This window comes from Podarcis muralis, chromosome 5 (assembly GCF_964188315.1).
Source record: "Podarcis muralis chromosome 5, rPodMur119.hap1.1, whole genome shotgun sequence".
In the NCBI taxonomy this organism is placed as follows: domain Eukaryota; kingdom Metazoa; phylum Chordata; class Lepidosauria; order Squamata; family Lacertidae; genus Podarcis; species Podarcis muralis.
The window spans coordinates 101923190-101948048 of NC_135659.1; the positions used below are offsets into that span (position 1 = coordinate 101923190).

Below are 24859 nucleotides of genomic sequence, written 5' to 3' on the forward strand. Positions count from 1 at the left end.
GGCGAAGCAGCAGCCTCGGAGGAGGAGGAGGAGGACGCCTCGGTCCCGCCATGGCCTCTCCGGCCAGGGCCCTCCGGCCGCGCCGCTCGGCCCCCGCCGCCCCCGCGCCGTGAGTCCCCGAGGGCCGGGCGAGGGAGGGAGGGAGGGCGGGCGGGCGGCGTGGGGCCGGGCTGAGCTCCCTCTTGGTCCGCAGGGCGACGGGCAGCGAGGCCTCGGAGGACTCGGGCGACAGCGCCTTCGAGGAAGCCCCTCGCGGCAAGGCCGGCAAGCGGCAGGTAGGCGCCGGCGCCCCGAGGGCGGGCCGGAGGGAGGCCCCGGCGGGGGCTGCGGCTTGGCGGGGCGCCGCGAGGCCTGGCTGGGCTCCCGGCTTCCTCCCCCTCTCTCTCCGTCCCCCAGGCGGCGAGGCGAAGGGCGGCCCCGAAGGACCCTCTGCCGGCCCGCGCGGAGCCCAGCGGCGGCCTCTTCCAGGCGGTGAAGGCGGGCGGGAGCGCCGCGCAGGTGAGGGTCGCTTCTGAGCGCAGGAGCCGCCCCGAGAAGGCCCTGCTCTGGGCTCCAGCCTGGGCAGAGAGCGGGGAGGGCCCAGCACCGAGAAGGCGCCACCTCCTGCTCAGCCCGAAGCTGCTGCTTGATCTCCATGGGATGCAGTTTGGGAGCAGCCTGGGAGCGCCAGCAGCCGTCCCCAGGGGAGCTTTGGAAGGAGAGGGAAAGATGTGCCTCCAGCCCTGTCCTATGTGCTGGAATGGGATAGCTGGCATGGTGGGCTGCAATGGAGCAAGGGCTGGGTTTTTGAAAGGAGACTTGGGGCAGGTGAGAGTGGCTGGAGAAAGAAAAGGAGCAGGGATATGCTGGAGGGGAAAGGCAGAGGAATGTGTCTTAGGGGAATCTAGTATGCTTGTGCTCTTGTGGGTCTCACATCTCTCTTGTTTCTGTGTCCTTGCCCTGCTCCCTTTGCCTACTGCCATCCTCTGTCAACTGCCACAGTCTATAGTTGATGACTGGCTTGAGAGTTACAAGAAAGACAGGGAATCTGGGTTTCTGGAGCTGTTCAACTTCATTGTCCACTCCTGTGGTTGCAAAGGTGAGTCTAGAGTGGAGTGTTGTGCTTCTGCAAAAGCTCTTCTGTGCTCCCTCCTCCTCCCAGTTGCATGCTTGCTCTGCAGTGATGTGAGGCTGGACTGGCGCTCTCTCCCCCCTCTCTCCCCTCCACGGCCCTGCAGGTGTAGTGACCCTGGAGATGCTGAGAGGCCTTCAGAACTCGGAGATCATCCAGCAACTGACAGAATCATTTGATGAGGTGAGAACTAAGGAAGGGGGTGTTTCTGGGGAGGTTAAATCCAAACAGTCGCCTTGGAGGGAGGGTGGCAGAGACAAATGGTGGACTCAGACACATCTTTCCCCAGGGCTCAGCTGAGTACCCACTCTTGTTGAACAGCCCAGTCTGGCGGCGGTTTCGGCAGGGCTTCTGTGAGCTGTTGGGAGTTCTTGTGCACCGAACACAACATGCTGTTCTCTATGATGAGTATTTGATGGGTAGCCTTGTCGCCCTGCTTACTGGCATGTCTGACTCCCAGGTGCGTGCTTTCCGCCACACGAGCACCTTGGCAGGTAGGAGAGTAGTCTGGGTTTGGGTGGGCAGATGCATCCCTTTCTGAGAGGAGCTGAGAAATGCCATGCTGTGCTTCATCTTTTCCTGTAGCCATGAAACTAATGACAGGTTTGGTGCGTGTAGCTCTGAGTGTCAGCCTGCAGAAGGACAACAGTCAGCGGCAGTATGAGGCTGAGCAGGCCAAGGGATCGAGCTGCCGGGCTCTGGGGAAGCTGGAAGGGCTGCTGGAACAACGCAGAGAGGTGAAGGTGGCAGGGCTGCAGCACAAGGTGGCACGGGGTGGGGCGGGAGAGCAGGCAAATATGACCTCGTGGAAATTACTGAAACCTCGTGGAATGAGACTTGTCTCGGGAGACAGGGGAGAAGGGCATATTTGGAGGTGGGGTAAACTGTTGGAAGGTTACAGCACCAGTTCTGGCTGTGGAGACCAATGCGAATGAGATGTGCTTTGTTGCAGCTGGGGCAGATGAAGGCATCTGGTTGTGCTGCTGCGGATGCACTATGGCATTTCTTCTCTCTCTGCTCCTTTCACCGGTCATCCCTCTTCTGGTCACTTTTATGCATGCAGGACCTGTCTGTCTCCAGGCATTGCAGTCATCTGCAAAGGATTCCCACACGGTGGGGTTGATGTTTCCAGCCTTTATGTCACGTTTGCAGGCATCTTTGTAGCGCAGAGTTGGTCGGCCAATGGGTCTGGTGCCTGAAGCCAGCTCCCCATAGAGCACATCCTTGGGGATCCTACCATCTTCAATTTGTGGACAAGACCAAGCAAGCATAGGCATCGCTGAGACGAGTGTGAACATGCTGGGAATGTGGGCTTGAGAGAGCACATTTTTGGTAGGAATTCTGTCCTGCCATTTGATACCCAAAACCTTTATGATGCAGCGTATGTGGAAAGTGTTGAGGCATCGCTCCTGGTGGTTGCCCATGACTTGCTTCCATAAAGCATTGTGCGCAACACACAAGCCTGGTAGACCTTCATCTTGGTATTGAATGTTTGTTGCTGTTGTTTAGTCGTTTAGTTGTGTCCAACTCTTTGTGACCCCATGGACCAGAGCACGCCAGGCACTCCTGTCTTCCACTGCCTCCTGCAGTTTGGTCAGACTCATGCTGGTAGCTTCGAGAACACTGTCCAACCATCTCGTCCTCCATTGTCCCCTTCTCCTTGTGCCCTCCATCTATCCCAACATCAGGGTCTTTTCCAGGGAGTCTTCTCTTCTCATGAGGTGGCCAAACTACTGGAGCCTCAGTTTCACGATCTGTCCTTCCAGTGAGCACTCAGGGCTGATTTCCTTAAGAATGGAGAGGTTTGATCTTCTTGCAGTCCATGGGACTCTCAAGAGTCTCCTCCAGCACCATAATTCAAAAGCATAAATTCTTTGGCGATCAGCCTTCTTTATGGTCCAGCTCTCACTTCCATACATCACTACTGGGAAGACCATAGCTTTAACTATACGGACCTTTGTTGGCAAGGTGATGTCTCTGCTTTTCAAGATGCTGTCTAGGTTTGTCATTGCTTTTCTTCTAAGAAGGAGGCGTCTTTTAATTTCGTGACTGCTGTCACCATCAGCAGTGATCATGGAGCCCAAGAAAGTAAAATCTCTCACTGCCTCCATTTCTTCCCCTTCTATTTGCCAGGAGGTAAGGGCCCAGTGGCCATGATCTTCGTTTTTTTGATGTTGAGCTTCAGACCATATTTTGCACTCTTCTCTTTCACCCTCATTAAAAGGTTCTTTAATTCCTCCTCACTTTCTGCCATCAAGGTTGTGTCATCTGCATACCTGAGGTTGTTGATATTTCTTCCGGCAGTCTTAATTCCGGCTTGGGATTCATCCAGCCCAGCCTTCACATGATGAATTCTGCATATAATTTAAATAAGCAGGGAGACAAATATACAGCCTTGTCATACTCCTTTCCCAATTTTGAAGCATTGAGTTGTTCCATATCCAGTTCTAACTGTAGCTTCTTGTCGCACATAGAGATTTCTCAGGAGATAGATGAGGTGATCAGGCATTATATTAAAAAAAATTAAAAAAAATTGTCCAGTAGCACCTTAGAGACCAACTAAGTTTGTTAGTTGGTCTCCAAGGTGCTACTGGACATTATTTATATTTATATATATTTCTACTGCATCAGACCAGCATGGCTACCTGCCTGAATCTTGAATGTTAGCGTCACATTATCCCATGCTCTTTTGAAGAGGTGACTCATTGCCATAGCTGCCTTGCCAATACGTTTGTCCAGCTCAGTGTTACTAACGGTGGAACCAAAGTAGACAAAATCTACCACCTCAAGTGTGTGATCACCAGTGCTGATGTGTGGAGTGCTGGCTGCATCCTGACCCAGGATGATGGTATTTGTCAAGCAAATAGTAGGGCTAAACTCCTGCAGACATGGGCAAAAATGAATATATATATATATATTTGCTTTCGTAGATTTTCACGGGTACAGGAATGCAGGTTTTGGTGTCCTCGGGTGACTTCCCGTGTAAAAGATGGGGTGTCTAGGCGACGTTTCGACGAGGTCTCACTCGTCATCTTCAGGCTGGTGCTTTCGGCTTCTTGTTACTGGAACAGAGCAGGATCTCAGTGTTTGAGTTCCTATAAATACTGTTGAGGAGGTGTGTTGTATAGCCTCCAATGTTCTGGGCAGAGAGGAAGTTCCCAGGCTAGTGTGCCTTTTCTTCTTTTGTTCCTTAATTACTTGAGGGATATCTTGAGTGATTTCTTGAGTGATATCCTGAGTACCACTTAGGTGGGTCATTAGGTGTGGATTAGTTGCTAAGGCCTTTGTGTCTTGACCTCTTGAACTTTGTGAAGAGTTTTTCTGAGAAGATGGCTGTACTGAAATTAGTTGTGCTCTGGCTTGGCTTCGTGTATAGGACCTCTTGAACTTTGTGAAGAGTTTTTCTGAGAAGATGGCTGTACTGAAATTAGTTGTGCTCTGGCTTGGCTTCGTGTATAGGGGCGAGCTGTGGTTTTGTGGCCTGTGCCAGCCAGATCTGTGTAGGGATTGCAGGGGGGTGCAGCATCCGGAGGTGCCACCATGGTTTGGCTACTGGATGGTGTCTGTAATTTATCTGTGGAGAGGGTCTGGGTTTGGATCTGGTGTGGTTGATTGGTGATGGCGTTCTGTGTGCCTCTGGCTCTGGTGTCAGTTTTTGTGGGGAGGGCTAATTTCCAGATGTCTGGCAAGCGGGATGTGTCGTCACGCTTGTTCATGTTGTGAGGGTGTTTCTCTATCTCGATGGCTTCCATGATTATTCTCTTGTGGTGATGTTCCATGTTAAAGAGCAATTTGGAATCTGCAAAATTAATTTCGTGTCCTGTTTCTTTCATGTGTTGGAAAAGAGAGGAAGTTTTTTCTTCTTTTTTGATGGCATTCTTGTGTTCTGCAATACGTGCATTTATTCGTCTGTTTGTTTGTCCAATGTACGTGGCTGGGCAGACTTTGCAGGGTATTTCATAGACCCCTTGGTTTTCCAACTGGATTTTATCCTTGGGGTTTCTGAGGATATTGGCTATTTTTTGGTTGGTGCAAAAGGCTGTTTTGATATTGTGTTTATGGAGGATTTTGCTAATTTTATCTGTAGTGCCCTTGATATAAGGAAGGAGGGCCATGCCATTGTTTTCTTCTGTGTCTTGGTTTTTGGGGGGTGTTTCTTTTTGGATTAGCTTCATAACCCTGTTTTGCTGGTATCCATTGGCAATTAACACATTTGAGAGATTCTGTAACTCAGTTGTCAGGTGGTCTTTGTCAGCCAGGCGTTTGGTTCTGGAGATGAGAGTCTTGGCTACGGAGTTTATTTGTGCAGGGTGGTGGTGTGATTGTGCATGTAAGTAGCGGTTGGTGTGTGTTTTTTTCCGGTAGATAGTGTGTCCTAGGGAGCCATCAGGTTTTTTGTAGATTAGGACGTCAAGGAAGGGAAGTTGGTTGTTGGCTTCTATTTCCATAGTGAATTGTATTTTGGGGTGTAGGCTGTTGAGATGTGTGAGGAAGCTGTCCAGTTTTTCTTTCCCGTGTGGCCAAATTACAAAGGTGTCGTCAACATATCTGAGCCAAAGTTTGGGTTTGTGTTCTGACTTGTCTAAAGCATTGGTTTCAAAGTGTTCCATGTACAGGTTTGCGATGACCGGTGAGAGGGGTGATCCCATAGGTGCTCCTTCTATCTGTTTGTATCTTTGTCCATTGTGGATGAAGTACGTGTTGGTTAGGCAGTGGTTGGTCAGGTCCAAGATGTATTCGGGGGGATTGTATTTGTTTTGAATGGCTGTCAAGGCTTCATTAATGGGCACTTGTGTGAAGAGAGATACAACATCGAAGCTCACAAGTAGGTCATTGGGATGTAGGTTTTGCTTCTTTATTGTTTCTATGAACTGGAAGGAGTTTGGAACGTGTGAAGAGATGGATTCTGCATAGGGCTGAAGTTGCTTGGCGAGAAATTTAGCGAGATTTTGTAGAGGTGAGCCTATGGAGCTGACTATTGGTCTGAGTGGTGTTCCTTCTTTGTGTATCTTGGGGAGGCCGTAGAGTTTGGGGCATCTGGATGATTTTTCTCTGGGGATGATTCTTAGCTGGATTTCTTCACTGATAGGAGAGGCTTTTATTTTGGATTTGGTGGTTTTTTCCAGATAGGTGGTGGGATCTGTTTTTATAGGTTGATAGGTAGGGTCTTGGAGTAGATTTGATAGTTTTGCTTGGTAGTCCACAACAACCCATGAAACAAACAGTACATAACATATCAGACAGGATCCTCACCTCAACTGAAACCAAAGTACTCTCCAAAGGTTTCAACTTTGCAGTCGCCCCGAGACGCATCCCCACGGAAAACATCATATGCGGAGTCGAAGCTAGCCTAACCAAAATCAACCCAGATGAAGCCAATAAAATCAGACTTGAAGTCACCAACATCCTCTGCTCCAGCAAACCACCCAGAAGCAATTTACACAAAGAAGAACAGAAAGCACTCACCAACCTGAGGAAAGACAACAACATAATCATTCTCCCAGCAGACAAAGGTAATGCCACTGTTGTGATGAACACATCGGACTACCAAGCAAAACTATCAAATCTACTCCAAGACCCTACCTATCAACCTATAAAAACAGATCCCACCACCTATCTGGAAAAAACCACCAAATCCAAAATAAAAGCCTCTCCTATCAGTGAAGAAATCCAGCTAAGAATCATCCCCAGAGAAAAATCATCCAGATGCCCCAAACTCTACGGCCTCCCCAAGATACACAAAGAAGGAACACCACTCAGACCAATAGTCAGCTCCATAGGCTCACCTCTACAAAATCTCGCTAAATTTCTCGCCAAGCAACTTCAGCCCTATGCAGAATCCATCTCTTCACACGTTCCAAACTCCTTCCAGTTCATAGAAACAATAAAGAAGCAAAACCTACATCCCAATGACCTACTTGTGAGCTTCGATGTTGTATCTCTCTTCACACAAGTGCCCATTAATGAAGCCTTGACAGCCATTCAAAACAAATACAATCCCCCCGAATACATCTTGGACCTGACCAACCACTGCCTAACCAACACGTACTTCATCCACAATGGACAAAGATACAAACAGATAGAAGGAGCACCTATGGGATCACCCCTCTCACCGGTCATCGCAAACCTGTACATGGAACACTTTGAAACCAATGCTTTAGACAAGTCAGAACACAAACCCAAACTTTGGCTCAGATATGTTGACGACACCTTTGTAATTTGGCCACACGGGAAAGAAAAACTGGACAGCTTCCTCACACATCTCAACAGCCTACACCCCAAAATACAATTCACTATGGAAATAGAAGCCAACAACCAACTTCCCTTCCTTGACGTCCTAATCTACAAAAAACCTGATGGCTCCCTAGGACACACTATCTACCGGAAAAAAACACACACCAACCGCTACTTACATGCACAATCACACCACCACCCTGCACAAATAAACTCCGTAGCCAAGACTCTCATCTCCAGAACCAAACGCCTGGCTGACAAAGACCACCTGACAACTGAGTTACAGAATCTCTCAAATGTGTTAATTGCCAATGGATACCAGCAAAACAGGGTTATGAAGCTAATCCAAAAAGAAACACCCCCAAAAAACCAAGACACAGAAGAAAACAATGGCATGGCCCTCCTTCCTTATATCAAGGGCACTACAGATAAAATTAGCAAAATCCTCCATAAACACAATATCAAAACAGCCTTTTGCACCAACCAAAAAATAGCCAATATCCTCAGAAACCCCAAGGATAAAATCCAGTTGGAAAACCAAGGGGTCTATGAAATACCCTGCAAAGTCTGCCCAGCCACGTACATTGGACAAACAAACAGACGAATAAATGCACGTATTGCAGAACACAAGAATGCCATCAAAAAAGAAGAAAAAACTTCCTCTCTTTTCCAACACATGAAAGAAACAGGACACGAAATTAATTTTGCAGATTCCAAATTGCTCTTTAACATGGAACATCACCACAAGAGAATAATCATGGAAGCCATCGAGATAGAGAAACACCCTCACAACATGAACAAGCGTGACGACACATCCCGCTTGCCAGACATCTGGAAATTAGCCCTCCCCACAAAAACTGACACCAGAGCCAGAGGCACACAGAACGCCATCACCAATCAACCACACCAGATCCAAACCCAGACCCTCTCCACAGATAAATTACAGACACCATCCAGTAGCCAAACCATGGTGGCACCTCCGGATGCTGCACCCCCCTGCAATCCCTACACAGATCTGGCTGGCACAGGCCACAAAACCACAGCTCGCCCCTATACACGAAGCCAAGCCAGAGCACAACTAATTTCAGTACAGCCATCTTCTCAGAAAAACTCTTCACAAAGTTCAAGGGGTCAAGACACAAAGGCCTTAGCAACTAATCCACACCTAATGACCCACCTAAGTGGTACTCAGGATATCACTCAAGAAATCACTCAAGATATCCCTCAAGTAATTAAGGAACAAAAGAAGAAAAGGCACACTAGCCTGGGAACTTCCTCTCTGCCCAGAACATTGGAGGCTATACAACACACCTCCTCAACAGTATTTATAGGAACTCAAACACTGAGATCCTGCTCTGTTCCAGTAACAAGAAGCCGAAAGCACCAGCCTGAAGATGACGAGTGAGACCTCGTCGAAACGTCGCCTAGACACCCCATCTTTTACACGGGAAGACACCCGAGGACACCAAAACCTGCATATATATATATATATATATATATAAATTGATGGGTATAAATTAATCAGTGAAAAGGCGGAGACCCAACAGGAAGAGAGGAAGGTAAAGGATGTGTATACTTGTGAAGAGATTCATAACCTGGAACATGGAAAGCAGATTGAGAATACATGGGTAAAAATTACAGGAGAGGGAAACTACATTGACCTTATTCTGGGTGTCTGCTGTAGACTTCCAAGCCAGACTGAAGACTTGGCTGATGTCTTCCCAGAGCAGATTATCAAACATTTGAAAAGGAGAGCTATAGTAGTCATGGGAGACTTCAACTTCCCCAATATCTGCTGGAATTCAAGCTGCCAAGAATGTAGTGTCCAGCACATTCCTCACTTGGTCCTCACCCAGAGGGATGAACTGATCAACACAGTAGAAGTCCTGGACACCTTGGGGGGAAGTGATCATGTCCTCTTGGGTTTCAGAATGTAGAGGCAAGGGAAATTGCGCTCAGATGTGCACTCTAGACTTTAAGAAGGCTGATTTCAAAAAGTTGAAGGAACTACTGTGACATGCCATGGTTGGAAATAACTCAAAGAGAAAGGAGCTCAAGATGGATCAGAGTTTCTTAAAGGTGAAATATTAAAAGCTTAAATGCAGACAATTCCAACAAGAATTGGATGCAGAAAGAGCTTACAGATGGGTTGAAATTTGAGAAGAGAAGAAAGGAAATCATGGAGGAGGAATATATATATACGAGTAGCCAACAGTTGCAGGGTGAATGTCAGATGGGCTAAACCTCAGAATGAACTCAGGTTTGCAAGAGAGGTTAAAAAGGGTGTGGTTTTTTGGCTGTGTTCAAAGCAAGAGGAAGCAGCAAGTGGCAGTCCTCTGTGTGGAGAAGATGGAGAAGTGCTATTGTAGGAGCGAGAAGGCAGATCCCAGAGAAGTTCCTTCACTGACAGCAGAACTGCTCAACATCTCCTTCTGTCTTCACCCAAAAGAAAAGCAATGCCCAACCTAGTGATAGCATGATAAGTGAAGTGAGGGAGGAGTTGCAGCCCAAGATAGGAAAAGAGATGGTAAGGGAACACCTAGCAACCTTAAATGCCTTCAGATCTCCAGGGACTGATGAGCAGCACCAAAGGGTTCTAATGGAGCTTGCAGATTTAATCTCAGAGCCTCTATCTATAATCTTTGAGAATTCTTTGGAGTTGTCATTCATGAATGTCTGGCATGCCACTGGTCTAAAGTGCAAATTTTAGGCAAAATACATCTTTGGGTTTTGGGTTTCTTGGTAGCATTTTGGGGCTCACCATGTTGATCTAGTATTTCTTCAGGTGAAATTTCAGAACAGAAACATGCAGATTCAGCACAGAAACCACCAGGACCCAAGCAGGTCCTTCACAATTCGTCTTTTGGGAAGGTATCCCCATGTTCACACCCCAGAGCTCCGCAAATCCCTCGGTGGACTTAAGGGAGCAGCTTCTGTTACACAAAGGCTCTCCACTGTGACTTCCCTAGATTCTGGGGCGAGTTAACATTTCTTATGGGTATCTGCTGGATCCCTTCTCCTGTCCCAGCTTCTCCTCGTGCTCTCTTGATAAAGGCTTCAGGGCATCCAGGGGACTGTGCTTGGGATCATGGAACTCTGGGGTTCTAATGTATCAATATGAGCATTGGCTGGGTTCGTTTCTCATAGACAGGAGGGAAAGGGTTCAATCTTCCTGTCACGGAACCCCTAGATTAAATATTAGAGCACTACAGCTGCTGAACTGATCATCTGTGGGCTGGTTTTTACTCCAGGCCTCTAGAGATTTATTCTAACTCATTAGGAGGCAATTTTGACTCAGTGTCATTTTTACATGCCAGAGACAGAAGATGTGACTGTGCTTCAAGCAGGGCAGACAGTCTGCTCCCTGTGAGAGTCCCTCTAACATGTCAGATGCAGGTGGCAGTGCCCGCAAGTGCCTGGCTGGAGACTTAAACCACTTGTGTCCTGCTTTGTGTGTTGCCAGCTCCAGGAGAAACAGGAAGAGCTTGAGAATTTGATGAACGCTATCTTCAAGGGGGTCTTCATTCACCGCTATCGGTGAGTTGGGGTGAGGGCAAGTTCAGCTAGAGCAGGGACCAGTGAGCCACGTTATCCATCTTAACACTTTCTTTGTTATTTGCTTGTCAAGGGACCTTATGCCTGAAATTCGTGCCATTTGCATTGAAGAGATGGGCCAGTGGATAGAGCATTACAGCAACTCCTTCCTGACTGACAGCTATCTCAAGTACATTGGCTGGACGCTACATGACAAGGTAGGTAGGTGGAAGAAGGTGGGTGTTGCATCCAGCAGGAGGTACCCATCTGCTCATAGGCAAACAGCTGTAAACATGTTCAGGGCTTCCATGGGACTGCGGTGGAGAACCTTTCTTAGCCTGAGAGTCAGATTTCCATATGGCCAACCTGCCAAGAGCCAGGGCACACGCATACACCTGGGCAGGCAGGGATGCCTCTGTGTGATCTCTAACAGGAAACTAAATATGACATAATAGGAATCACTGAAACCTGGTGGGATAAATCCCACGATTGGAATGTAATAATGGAGGGATACAATCTATTTCAAAGAAACAGACCAGACAAGAAAGGAGGAGGAGTGGCGTTATATGTCTCTGTGAAGAGATCCAAGATTTAGAACCTCAAAGCCAAAGTGAGAGCATTTGGGTCAAAATTAAGGGAGAGAAGAATAACAGTGACCTCATTGTGGGAGTTTACTATAGATCCCCAAGCCAAACGGAGGACATAGATGATGCCTTCCTGGAACTGATGGCCAAGCATGCAAAAGGAAGGGAGATAGTAGTAATGGGGGACTTCAATTACCCGGATATTTGTTGGATGTCAAACTCAGCCAAGAGCATAAGGTCAAACAGATTCCTCACTGCCCTTGCAGACAACTTCATTGTCCAGAAAGTGGGAGAAGCAACAAGAGGAACAGCCATTTTAGATCTGGTCCTAACCAATGTTGATGACCTGGTTAGTGGGGTAGAAGTGGAAGGATCATTAGGCACGAGTGATCATGCTCTTCTGAAGTTTACTATACAGCGGAAAGGAGCAGCCAAGCATACTAGGACTCAATTTCTCGACTTTAAGAAAGCCGACTTTGTAAAACTTAGGGAAGTGCTGGGTGAGATCCCATGGACAGTAATACTAAAAGGAAAGGGAGTTCATGATGGCTGGGAGTTTGTTAAGAGGGAGATAGTAAAAGCACAACTTCAGGCAATACCAATGAGACGGAAACATGGAAGGTGCCTAAAGAAGCCAGGGTGGCTATCTAAAGAACTTTTAACTGAGTTAAGATTAAAAAAGGATGTGTACAAAAAATGGAAAAGGGGGGAAACCACCAAAGAGGAATTCAAACAAATAGCCAGCACGTGTAGACACAAAGTCAGAAAAGCTAAAGCACAAAATGAACTCAGGCTTGCTAGAGAGGTTAAAAGCAACAAAAAAGGCTTTTATGGGTATGTTCGTAGCAAAAGGAAGAACAAAGAAACCGTGGGGTCACTCAGAGGAGAAGATGGTGAAATGCAAACAGGGGACACAGAAAGGGCTGAACTCCTCAATGCCTTCTTTGCCTCAGTCTTCTCCGATAAAGAAAACAATGCCCGACCTGAAGAATTTGGAGCAAATGATTCAGCAGAGGAAACACAGCCCAGAATAACTAAGGAGATAGTACAAGAATACTTGGCTAGTCTAGATGTATTCAAGTCTCCAGGGCCAGATGAACTGCATCCAAGAGTATTAAAAGAATTGGCAGATGTGATCTCAGAACCACTGGCAGTCATCTTTGAGAATTCCTGGAGAACAGGCGAAGTCCCGGCAGACTGTACCTATTTTCAAAAAGGGGAAAAGAGAGGACCCAAATAATTACCGCCCAGTCAGTCTGACATCAATACCAGGGAAGATTCTGGAGCAGATCATTAAGCAAACAGTCTGTGAGCACCTAGAAAGGAATGCTGTGATCACCAATAGTCAGCATGGATTTCTGAAAAATAAGTCATGTCAGACTAACCTGATCTCGTTTTTTGACAGAATTACAAGCCTGGTAGATGAAGGGAACGCAGTGGATGTAGTCTACCTTGATTTCAGCAAGGCATTTGACAAGGTGCCCCATGATATTCTTGTAAAGAAGCTGGTAAAATGTGGTCTTGACTATGCTACCACTCAGTGGATTTGTAACTGGCTGACTGACCGAACCCAAAGGGTGCTCATCAATGGTTCCTCTTCATCCTGGAGAAGAGTGACTAGTGGGGTGCCACAGGGTTCTGTCTTGGGCCCGGTCTTATTCAACATCTTTATCAACGACTTGGATGATGGACTCAAGGGCATCCTGATCAAATTTGCAGATGACACCTGTCAGAGACTGCCTCCAGGTCCCAGCTCACAGAGGACCAACGCTAGCCAGCGGTAATATACAAAAGTCTTTATTAAAGTACATTATCCATTTTCAAACCCTAGCGTGCGTCTCTACGTCTAGACACTAGACCGGCGAAGCTCCGTCTGAGTCTCCGCCCCCTGTACACCAGCTTAAGACTCTAGCCTTACTCCACCTTTTCCGTCTCTCCTTCCGCCTCTGGGTCCTACCACCCCCCGGGGTCCCTTCCTTCCTGGACGCTTCGGAGGCGGACCCCTCGGACTCTTCCCCCTCCCTTCGGCGGGCTTTAGGACCTGGCTTCCTATCCGGGCTGCTCATTGCGCCACCCTCTTATACATTTGAACTTGGCGCGCGCGCGCTGCCTCCGACCTTCCTTTTGACCGTTTCCTCGCTCTCTGATGCAGGCGTGGCTAACCCTGACTCATGTCCTTCCGCTGACGGAAAGCTGCCTGATGCCGATGCCTGGGACTCCTCCCCCCTACTGCTCTCCGGTGGGGAAGCTGGTCCCGATTTCCAACTGCTGCTCTCTGAGTCCCCTCTGGCCCCTCCTTCCTGGGGTGTTCCCTCTGGCAACCCCCTAGCTCTGACCACGGGAGCCCCTTTCTGTGAATCCTCCGATTCGCTGGAGAGACTTAGAGACCTCGGGCAGCTATCATCGCTAACTTCTCCCTCGGATTCCTCCCCCTCGGTCTCTAATTCCTCCCTTTCCTGTCCCTCTGCTCCTGAGCCCCTGACAACACCAAACTGGGAGGGGTGGCTAACACCCCAGAGGACAGGATCACACTTCAAAACGACCTTGACAGATTAGAGAACTGGGCCAAAACAAACAAGATGAATTTTAACAGGGAGAAATGTAAAGTATTGCACTTGGGCAAAAAAAATGAGAGGCACAAATACAAGATGGGTGACACCTGGCTTGAGAGCAGTACATGTGAAAAGGATCTAGGAGTCTTGGTTGACCACAAACTTGACATGAGCCAACAGTGTGACGCGGCAGCTAAAAAAGCCAATGCAATTCTGGGCCTCATCAATAGGAGTATAGCATCTAGATCAAGGGAAGTAATAGTGCCACTGTATTCTGCTCTGGTCAAACCTCACCTGGAGTACTGTGTCCAGTTCTGGGCACCACAGTTCAAGAAGGACACTGACAAACTAGAACGTGTCCAGAGGAGGGCAACCAAAATGGTCAAAGGCCTGGAAACGATGCCTTATGGGGAACGGCTAAGGGAGCTGGGCATGTTTAGCCTGGAGAAGAGGAGGTTAAGGGGTGATATGATAGCCATGTTCAAATATATAAAAGGATGCCACATAGAGGAGGGAGAAAGGTTGTTTTCTGCTGCTCCAGAGAAGCGGACACGGAGCAATGGATCCAAACTACAAGAAAGAAGATTCCACCTAAACATTAGGAAGAACTTCCTGACAGTAAGAGCTGTTCGACAGTGGAATTTGCTGCCAAGGAGTGTGGTGGAGTCTCCTTCTTTGGAGGTCTTTAAGCAGAGGCTTGACAACCATATGTCAGGAGTGCTCTGATGGTGTTTCCTGCTTGGCAGGGGGTTGGACTCGATGGCCCTTGTGGTCTCTTCCAACTCTATGATTCTATGATTCTATGATCATTCATGAGAAGGAAGAAACAGCATTCACACATCCAGCCACCTCTGTGCTGGGGTGGGAGGAAATGCTGCTGTTTCATTTTGAAAGGTTAGGCAGCATTTCTCTTTCTGATCTTGGAGACATTTCAAATGCATTATTTCAGTAATAATAGCAACACTGCAAGATAAGCTATATTATTCTCTTACCGAGAATTGGAGGGAGGGGGGTACTGAACTGCAAGCACAAAGAGGTGCTGAGCGAGGGGTTTGATGTAAGTATACCAAAGGAGGATGTCAAAAACCCCAGATTGGGCAGTTCTACTGCCTTATTTAGAGGTATAAACTTACACCACAGCATGCAGAGCCCCACTACCTGTACAGAAGGGATGGACACCACAAAAGCGAGAGGTCGTCATGATTTGTTTGCAGCTGAGGAAACATGTATGTATCCTTTATGCACAAAGGAGCATATGTTAGTTTCCCCTGGTCAGCGAGGCCAGAGGTAGCAGCTGTCCAGAGCTCCTCTCTTCCTGGGCCCTGAGCCCAGCATCCCAAGGCTTACAGATAAGCATAGCATCGAAGCCAGACAATTCGCATATATCAAAGCAAGTGAATATAAACATGAGCTTGTTCTTGCAACAACTAGCCGTTGTAGTTGTTGCTACAATTGGTCATTGTTGGAACATTTCACCTTTGGTTCATCATGGTGATTGTCAGAATAGCTGCTTTCCTAGTGGATATGTTTTTGGAGGGAAAGGTTTGGAAGAGAGATTCTTACTCTCTCAGCAAAGTTAAGTACAATTGTGATTGCACATTAAAACTTGGTTAGATTTGCATCTTTAAACAAATGTTCTTCACAAAAATACTTTGGGTATAATAAATCACAAACACTTAGCTTTGCAAACAGTAGAAGTTACAGTCGACGTCAAAATCTGCTGGTAGTGAAATGAAGATGAAAAAGGTGTCACGGCTAATGCGAATAAAGCTGGGTCAGCATGAGTCAGCAGCCTGCACTGGGTTGTATATATCGAGTGAGAAATGTTAGTTTGGGTTGGTTGGTTGGTTGGTTAGTGTTGATGTGTGTAGTTGGTCAGTCGCTTTCGCACAAAGACTTTTAAGAATAAAACTCTGCAAGGACTTTTCTCGTGGACTCTTTTGTGCCGACAAGGGTCCAAGGACCAGGCTGAGGAGACAAAGGGAGGTCAGAACCCTTTCCTTCTTTTTTTTTGCTTTTTACAAACACTGACAAAAGGTTTCAAACGACTTAAAAAGAAATGTACTTGGTTTCATTACAAAAAGGTTCATGCAATCTTTCGACTAACAAAAATGCAGGCAATGAAACCTCCTTATAGAGAGATTCTTCATTCACATGCAGCATTCTTGAGTTGGGATCAGGAAGCAGGAAGACTGAGAGCCTCAGCTTAACCCTTTCATGCACACAAATGTGAGGCAGTAACTGGATTACAGCGTATAAGGCTGAGATGAGATTTGAGCCCAGGGACTTTTTAAGTCAAAGTCAGTTATGAGTGAATGTAGTTCAGAGGAAAAGACTTAACTTGCTGTTTGCCATAGGAAGCTTTCAGGTAGAAGTTACTTGACTTAGGACAGCTGTCTTGTAGTCCTTTGAAGTCAAGGCTCCTTAAAACCCATTGAAACAAATTTTAACTGCAAGATTGCAGGCTTGTTTAGGTGACTATAAGAATCTGTGGTTATACTAGTTACTTGTTCATCAGTGTGGGTAGTGCAGGTAATATTCTCAGTTGATTCTGTGAAAGTAGAAACATGCCTGTGAACGTTGAGGTTCTTCTGGGAAAATGTCCACCTTAGGGTCTGGCCATGCTGAACCCTCTTGAAGAAGCCCAAGGAGTTGGCCTGGCAGCTGCTAGTCTCTTGCTCCTAATCTCCTCTTGTCTGTCTTGCAGCAGGGGGAGGTCCGGCTCAAGTGCCTTCTTGCTCTACAAGGACTGTATCACAGCCAGGAGAGGGCTGCTCGCATGGAGCTCTTCACCAGTCGCTTCAAGGTGAGGGTCTTGACCCAAGAATGCTGTCAGCTGGATGTCTTCCACACCTTCTTGGCCTTCCTCTGACAGGGGGAGTATGTTCCTGTACATTCTGCTGTGGGCTCCTTGCATCTGTGAAGACATGGTGGGGAGGTGCGTTGTTCTCCCACCCAATGCCTGCGCTCTTCCCTGCAGGAGCGAATGGTGTCCATGGTCCTGGACAAGGAGCCCCAAGTGGCAGTGGAAGCTGTCAGGCTGCTCACCCTCATCTTTCAGTAAGTGTTGTCAGGGTGGGGGTGTTGCTAGGGCCTGAGCCCCGTGGACCCCCCCCCCCCAAATGTCCATAGTGTGCACACAGGAATCTTCCTTGGTCCGTTCAATGCAGTGTTGTCTGCGCTGACAAGCAAGCCGCCTCCAGGGTTGGGACAAGGTGTTTCTCAGCCTGCCTGGGACCTTTGCATGCAGGGCATGTGCTCTGCCACTGAGCTCCAGCCTTGGCCCACTGATGAGCGGGTGCTTGATCTCCATTCAGGAATATGGATGATGTGCTCACAGACTCGGATTGTGCAAGCGTCTTTCCACTTGTGTATGCTTCTAACCGTCCCCTTGCAGCAGCCGCTGGCGAATTCTTGTATAACAAGTGAGTGTGTCCTCTCTCTATCCCCCCCCCCCCCCCGGAACTGCAGCATCTAGCATCTCAAGCCGAAGACCAGCTTGTTTTTTCATGTATCTTGTAAATCATATGTTTTGCTGCAATCAAGCGGTTTGTAAATTTTATTAAACAAAGAAGATTTGATCCTGCTCTGCTGCCTCTTACAAGCCTTCCTGCAGAATCCTTGATTCCATCTCCCCTTTCTTAACAATAGCGGTTTGGCCCCTAGGTTGTTGGCTCCCACCATGTGTGCCAGGGGGACGGCAGGGAAGCAGCGCACCCGAGCCGCCTTCCAGCTGCTGCTGGCCTTTTTCATTGAGAGTGAGGTGAGGCAGCAGGGGGGTGGGGGCAGGAGAGGCCTTCCCAGGCAGGGCCATGACATTGCTCTCCCCACACAGTTCCATGACCATGCCAGCTACCTGGTGGACAGCCTGTGGGACTGTGCGGCTGCCTTGCTGAAGGACTGGCAGCTGCTGACTGGGCTTCTGCTGGAGGATCCCCCTGCGGAAGGTGAGGAACAGGTGGGGGGTGAAGGGACACCTGGAAGCAGTGAAGAGCATTGGCACCTCTGCCCAGCTTGCATGCGTGATGGGGGTGGAGGTTGGCTCTTGCTGGACACGTCTGCCAGTAAAGTGTCTAAGGTGAAAACTTTCAATCTGGTGTGGTCCAGGACCCACCCAGCTCTTCAGTGATCAGCTCACAACTGCAAGGTCTGAGTAGAATCATGGAAGGGGAGGGGTTACCTTGGATCGGGCGCCTGCTTTTTAGCATCTCCTGAACACATTCCTAGCAGGTACATGTCCTGCCCTCCTTTGGCTGCTTCCAAAGGTGCCAGGGGAGGAGGTGGAGTGGTTTGCATGTTGGCAGTTTTAAGCAGTTTCTCTGGCTGTGAAGAGATGCAGGAGCAGTGTTCAGTCTAGTTGCCTATTTTTTACCTTCGCACAAGTTGAGATGGAGACATCATGGCTGCTGGTGAAATGAAGCCTCTCCTTTGAGACTTCTCTCAGGGTAGGCTAAAGTTGGAGTGGGGAACATACAAGGTGGTGAACTACAACTCCCATCAGCCCTAGCAGGCATGGCAAATGACCAGGGATGATGGAAGTTGCAGTTCACCAACGTTGAGGTGGGTTTAAAGGGCAGTCCAGACACGGACAGTGATTGAGGTGTACAGTGTGGAACAACTGCATTGGGCTGGCCAGCAAAGGGCCTGCAGAACTGCTTGGGTGAGCCACCTCGCTCCCTGGCTCAGCTGCCGCCTTGCTCCACAGGCCTTGGAGACCGAGAGGAGAACAGCCTCATCATGTTCTTGGCAGCCAGTGTGCGACAGGCCACAGAGGGGCAGCCACCTGTTGGCCGGATCTCTGGAAAGAAGGTAAAGGAAGGGTCAGGGTGGCCGCCTGAGGTGTTCTTAGCTCATCTCCTGCCCTCCACTAGGCTATGCTACCCATCCTTTCTTCTCTACAAGGTGCTTTCTGCTCGGGAGCGCAAGGTGCAAGTGGAGGATCGCCTCAGACTCACTCAGCACCTCATTCCCTTGCTGCCCCTGCTGCTGGCTAAGGTGAGCCCTGTGAGGGATGGGGGCCTCCCTCTGTGTTACTGGGAGGGGGCATGGAAGCATTCTGGGGTGACGTGTCCCTCCCTGTTGGGGTCTGGGTTCATGGCACTTGACATTCTTGGCTTCAACAAATGCAGGCAAGATGGTTTCCCTTGCCCTGGGCAGTGCCCTCCTGTTCATGGCTCCTCTTGGCTATGCGGGAGCCTGAATGTCCCTTCTCTCCGCTCCCTTTGGCCAGTTCTCAGCTGATGCCGAAAAAGTGGTTTATCTGCTGGAGGTCCCGCGCTACTTTGACCTGACTCTTTACAGCAGCGGCCGTCTAGAAAAGGTGAGGGAGCCCTGCGCCTGCCCCCTTCCCTTTGCCAGACCAGGGCTTAGGTGTGGGGCTGGGCTTGCCTTCTCCCCCTAGTCCAGAGCTGCCATTCAACCAGGCTGCTGCACTTCCCCCAAGCATTTAGAGCTGCTGCTGGCCCAGCTGTGGGAGGTGATGGAAAAGCACACAGACTGCGAAGTGCTGGAGGCTACTTCCAGGACTCTGCACATGCTCTGCTCTCCAGAACTGGCTTTCTACAGCCGTGCAGATTTTGCCCGCAGTCGTCTGGTGGACCATCTGGCGGATAAATTCCAGCATGAGGAGACTGAACTGTTCCAGGTACAGAGCACTGGTGGCTGTGGCAGCTTGGAATGGTCAGTGGGAAGGTAGTGGCCAGACCACAGATGGGTGGGTGCAGCGGAGGTGCCTGGGAATGGGGTTGGTGGCTGGGTTAGGCAGTGCATGTATGGAGCAATGCTTTTCCTTCATTTCTCCCTCTTCCACATAGGAGACTGTAAGAGTGTTGAGGTACTGGGTTGCTTTCCTGCTTCACAGATAGACAGGGCATCTCTGTCATTGCAGTCCATGGAAGCCCAAAAGACTGCAATGATCACAGAGGAGGAGAAACGGGCATGGTCAATTAGGTTTTCTTTCTCTTGGTTCCTGTTCAGTCCCCCGGCTGCCTGGAGAATGAAGATGTGTACTGTGTGGCTACCACTCTGAAACGCATTGCCATCCTGCACAGGTGAGCACAGGGAGGAGGGAGAGAACCAGGCCGTCCTGTTGTTTTGCAGGCCCCATCCTGGCTAGCGTCCCAGCTCAAGGCTTTCAGACCCTCCCTCAGCTGCTCTGGAGCAGCCCCATGCTGCTTCTGTTGCATGGAAGAGGCAAGGAATGTCCTTTGCTTTTTTGTCTGCAGTGCTCATGACCTGACCCCGTGGAATTTCTTTGATCCCTGCATCCGACTCCTGCGCCACACGGTGGACACAGAGGAGATCCCCAAGCAGGTACTGCAGGGCTGCAGGGAGAGAGGGGCTTGAACTGACGAGTGCCCTGGAAAAGTGGAGATGAACATGAGCATGTGCCCACAGTTGCATGCCTGTGTGTCGTGTCATTGTTGCTACCACATCCTGCTCCCTTCCCCCATTTTGGGGGGTGGGTGCAGTCTTGCAGCTGCAGAGTGGAAGGCTCCTTCCCACCCCAAAAATTCTTGATCTTGCTTTGGCTACTTCCATATCTGCCTGACTTCCTTTGTTGCAGGTGGTCATCTCTGCCATATCCTGTTCATACTTCTCACTCTATTGGGAGCTGTCCCATCTCTGTGCCGCCACCGCAGCCTCTGACCCCCTTCCCAGACAGGTGAGCAGGGCTTTTAGAGAGGGTGGGTCTCCCTTTGCACCACCACACGCTCATGACACCACTCCTCCTTCCAGGAGCAGCTGCTCAGCCTGAAGCAAAAAGTGGCTTCCTTCTGCTCCCTCTGTCAGAACTACCTTGTGGACATGGACCCTGGTGTCCAGGAGCAGGTAAGAGCAGGAGACAGGGTTCCTGTGCTCCCCATGGGAGTTGGGATTTTGGCTCTTGCCTACTTCATGAAACACTCAAAAGAGCTGGGCTTCTTCTGCTGTTGGCCACAGGGATGCTGGCTCACCTCTTGTTCGCATTCTCCCTTCACAACATGAGAGAGAGAAGTTGCCAAATCTTGCAAAGCCCACTGGCCACAACCCCTTCCTTCTTATCCATGTGGGCACAAGCAGTACTGCCACACAACCGTCAGCATATAGCAAAGGACTCTGATACTCCGGGCAGGAAGCTGAAGGACCTTGGGGCAAAGGTGGTCTTTTCATCTACCCTGTTGAATGAAGGTTGTGACCCAAAAAGAGAGGGTAATACTGGAGGTCAACCACTGGCTGTGCAGGTGATGTCAGGAAGGTTTGCATCTTGGATCATGGTCTCCACTTCTTGAGGAAAGACTTCTGGCAAGAGATGGGCTGCACCTCACAGCAGTTGGCAAGAATGTGTTTGCTAAGAGTCTCACAAACCTGATCAGGAGATCTTTAAACTAGATCCTGAGAGGGAGGGAGACAACATTACAGTTAGAACACCAGTTACTGGGGACGATAACTTCATTGATGCGCAGGAGACGGAGCTGGTGCTCCAGAAACCTGCTAAAGGGCAGGAAACTACAAGAAGGAAGCAGCTGGAGGAGTGACTCATGGTTTCATTTGTTGCGGCTGATTTGAGTGTGTGCAATGGTGTTTGGGCAGGGGCACGGGTGGCGCTGTGGGTTAAAGCCTCAGCGCCTAGGACTTGCCGATCGAAAGGTCGACGGTTCGAATCCCCGCGGCGGGGTGCGCTCCCGTTGCTCGGTCCCAGCGCCTGCCAACCTAGCAGTTCGAAAGCACCCCCGGGTGCAAGTAGATAAATAGGGACCGCTTACTAGCGGGGAGGTAAACGGCGTTTCCGTGTGCGGCTCTGGCTCGCCAGATGCAGCTTTGTCACGCTGGCCACGTCACCCGGAAGTGTCTGCGGACAGCGCTGGCCCCCGGCCTATAGAGTGAGATGGGCGCACAACCCTAGAGTCAGGGGTACCTTTACCTTTACCTTTAATGGTGTTTGGGGGGTTGGGAAGCAGCAGCCTCAGGAGTCATGGAGGAGGGGAGGCATGGATTTCTTGCCCCAGCCACAACTGCAATGCAGTGGGTGGGAGCTTCCTTGCCTGTTGCTGCTGGGACAAGGAAGAGGCTACTCCTCCCCTTTGCCTGCCCTGTTGATTCCCGGGGGGGGGGGGGGTGTACAGAAAAGAGGCAGTGTGTCCCTGCTTGCTGCCCTTTTCCTGCCCCCTCCCCCATTTTCTAGGACTTGCTCCTGAATCCTGCGATGTCCCTTCCTGCCCCCCTCACTTTCACTCTCTGGTTTCCCTGCCAGGCCTTTGTGGTGCTGACTGACCTGCTCGTGATTTTCGGCCCTCAACTGCCGTATGGGGGCCACCGCCTGCTCCAGGAGCTGGTGTACGAGCCCGATGTTGCTTTGCAGTCGCAGCTGGCTGGCTTCCTTGTGGACCACGTCTTCAACCATGACCAGGTCGAAGGTATTGGGCTGGGCCCATGGTGCCACTGGCTGCAGGAGGGCAGGGGGTCCCTGGGCAGAGCAGCCTCCCCCACTCTTCCTCTTGTTGGCCTCAGGCAGCCAGGATGAGATGCTCCAGATTGAGGAACTGCACCAGCGCCGCAAGCTGCTGGCCGGATTCTGCAAGCTCATTATCTACGGAGTCCTGGAGCTGAGTGCTGCCTCAGACATCTTCAAGCATTACTCCAAGGTTGGTGGGGGGCGGGCGGATGTGCCCAGGCTCTTGGCTCTGACATGGGTCCCCTTCCTCTTGCTCAGTGATGTTGCTGGACAGCTGGTTGGGCGCTAGATTAGCTGTTCCCCAACAAGGCTCCAAGAGAACCCACCACATCTGGTCCTCCATGTGCAGCTCTGGTGGGCTGCGGTGGGGGGAACGACTGTTGCTTTTGGCACTACCTGGAGCTGTAATGCACAGCAGCTGCCTGGTGGTAGAGGATGGGAACCTTCTTCCTCCCAGGCTCCCAAGGGATTCTTTTCCCACCCTGAGGATGGGGAATATGTGTTACAGTTCAAAAGATCACAGGCTCGGTGCAAGTGCAAAGCATTAGGCACGTAGCCAGAAGCGCACTGAACTCATGGATGATCAGGCAGCAGCAGTTTTAAAAGACCCTATTACCTCACCCAAAGTCTCACCACTACTCACCAGGCTGGTCGGGCCTGGCTAGGGGCGTTCTGTTGGCAGGGGTTCGATTCTGGCTACCTTTGTGCAGCATCCACCTGGGGACAAACCCTCGGATTCTCTGTTCTGTGTGATGGTCAGCAGACCCGGTCTTTCTGGCATCCTAGCATGTCCCACGTGAAGCACTTTTAGCTTGGCAAATAGCACCAGCACAGATAGTCCTGCTTAGCTGCTCAACTATCAACCATGCCTACCATGGCCTACATGTGCCTGCCTGCCTGTCCATTCATCTCTGCAATGCACTTACTCCAGCAAAGCAGTTGTCTCTTACTCTAGAGCAGCACATTCCCAGGGAAGCTCCCCAGTACAATCTGAGCAGAAATTCACCATCCTGATTGGCACAAACCTCTTTGCATGTCTGCAAGAAAAGAAATATTTTTGGTCACCTGACAATGTGATGTCAGGGGATTGAGAGATAGGCACATGGCTGGGAAAGGTTCCCTCTGCCTGTGCTACAGCCCAGCCCCTTGGCAGCCTTCAGAGCCCAGTCAGACTCATCTCAATGGCCCATGAGTGCTGTGCTTGCCGGGCCTGAGGTGTCTCCAGTGGGTTGCCAGCTGCTGTCCAGCTGCCTGACTTTGCAGTTAACCAAAATAGCCAGCCAGTGTATTGTTCACAGAAGCAAAACTTGAAATGCACAAGTCATGGCTCTTGGGCACAAGAGCATTTTTGGAAGCCCATTCCAGTTGGACCCTAGCCAAGGAGTGCTGCCTGCTAGGACTATTGCCCTTCCTTACCCATCCCATAATAGGGAATAGAACTTTGTGTGTTTCTCTATGGCTTAAGCCTATGCCTTGGGAATGGAGTGACTTTAGTGTTCTGCCCCCACCAGGCCTACAATGACTACGGGGACATCATCAAGGCGACACTGAATGAGACCCGCCTGATTGACCGGACCGAATGGGCTCACACACTGCTCCTCACTCTGCAGCAGGTAATGGGGGAAGGACCTTGAGCCAAGAGGTTGGGGAGAGGCCTTGGGTGACGCTCCCTTGCTCTTCCTCCTAGTTGCTGACTCAGCTGCTTCTGGAGCAGGGACCTGTAGGCGTCCACTCTGCCGCCTTCCTGGAGATCCGGGATTTGGCACGGCGCTTCTCTCTGCTCTTCGGGCTGCACCAGCTGCAGAACCGCTCCGCCCTTGTCACTCTGCATAAGTGAGGATGCTGCTGCCAAGGCCTTCTCTTCCTGTCTTGCAGGGTGTGGGAAGTGGTGGGAGGGCAGGATCTGGTCCAAGAGAGCCAATGCCTGACAGGAAGCCAGCTGAGCAGGTGGGTGGGTGGGCCTTGGGAAGCCAGAGATGGCTGGTCCAGGGGCTCAGTGCTCCAGTTTGGTGTAGTAGTTAAGAGCGGTAGTCTCATAATCTGGGAAACCGGGTTCGAGTCTCCGCTCCTCCACATGCAGCTGCTGGGTGACCTTGGGCCAGTCACACTTCTTTGAAGTCTCTCAGCCCCACTCACCTCACAGAGTGTTTGTTGTGGGGGAGGAAGGGAAAGGAGAATGTTAGCTGCTTTGAGACTCCTTAAAGGGAGTGAAAGGCAGGATATCAAATCCAAACTCTTCTTCTTCTTCTTCTGCAACAAATGGCAGTGGCTTTCCGGGCGTCTGCCTGCAATGGACCTGGGCGCAAAGTGGCTGCTTCTGCCCTGAAGCACAGCCTTGCCCAGTTCCTGGGTGTGGGAAGGGCAAGCCAAGAGGCTGCCTCCCCAGGCCCTGGAGGCATCCCTGCTGCAC

General features: G+C 50.0%; 1 protein-coding gene across 2 annotated transcripts in view; it reads left to right on the forward strand.

Annotated features, from left to right (window-relative positions):
• The window catches only part of STAG3 (STAG3 cohesin complex component), a 26865-nt gene continuing 2006 nt past the window's right edge, over window positions 1-24859 (forward strand). The window contains exons 1-26 of one of the 2 annotated variants that reach the window (XM_077929509.1): window positions 1-109; window positions 194-275; window positions 397-498; window positions 982-1078; window positions 1218-1294; window positions 1401-1605; window positions 1697-1848; window positions 10809-10882; window positions 10974-11097; window positions 16723-16821; window positions 16996-17075; window positions 17333-17440; window positions 17682-17778; window positions 17851-17962; window positions 18721-18824; window positions 18918-19010; window positions 19246-19335; window positions 19459-19659; window positions 19992-20065; window positions 20240-20327; window positions 20581-20679; window positions 20754-20846; window positions 22249-22411; window positions 22506-22639; window positions 23961-24062; window positions 24137-24282. In XM_077929509.1, the coding sequence (XP_077785635.1) occupies window positions 51-109; window positions 194-275; window positions 397-498; window positions 982-1078; window positions 1218-1294; window positions 1401-1605; window positions 1697-1848; window positions 10809-10882; window positions 10974-11097; window positions 16723-16821; window positions 16996-17075; window positions 17333-17440; window positions 17682-17778; window positions 17851-17962; window positions 18721-18824; window positions 18918-19010; window positions 19246-19335; window positions 19459-19659; window positions 19992-20065; window positions 20240-20327; window positions 20581-20679; window positions 20754-20846; window positions 22249-22411; window positions 22506-22639; window positions 23961-24062; window positions 24137-24282 (2855 nt within the window). In that variant the 5' untranslated portion in view covers window positions 1-50. The other variant, XM_028735744.2, reaches the window with a different exon arrangement.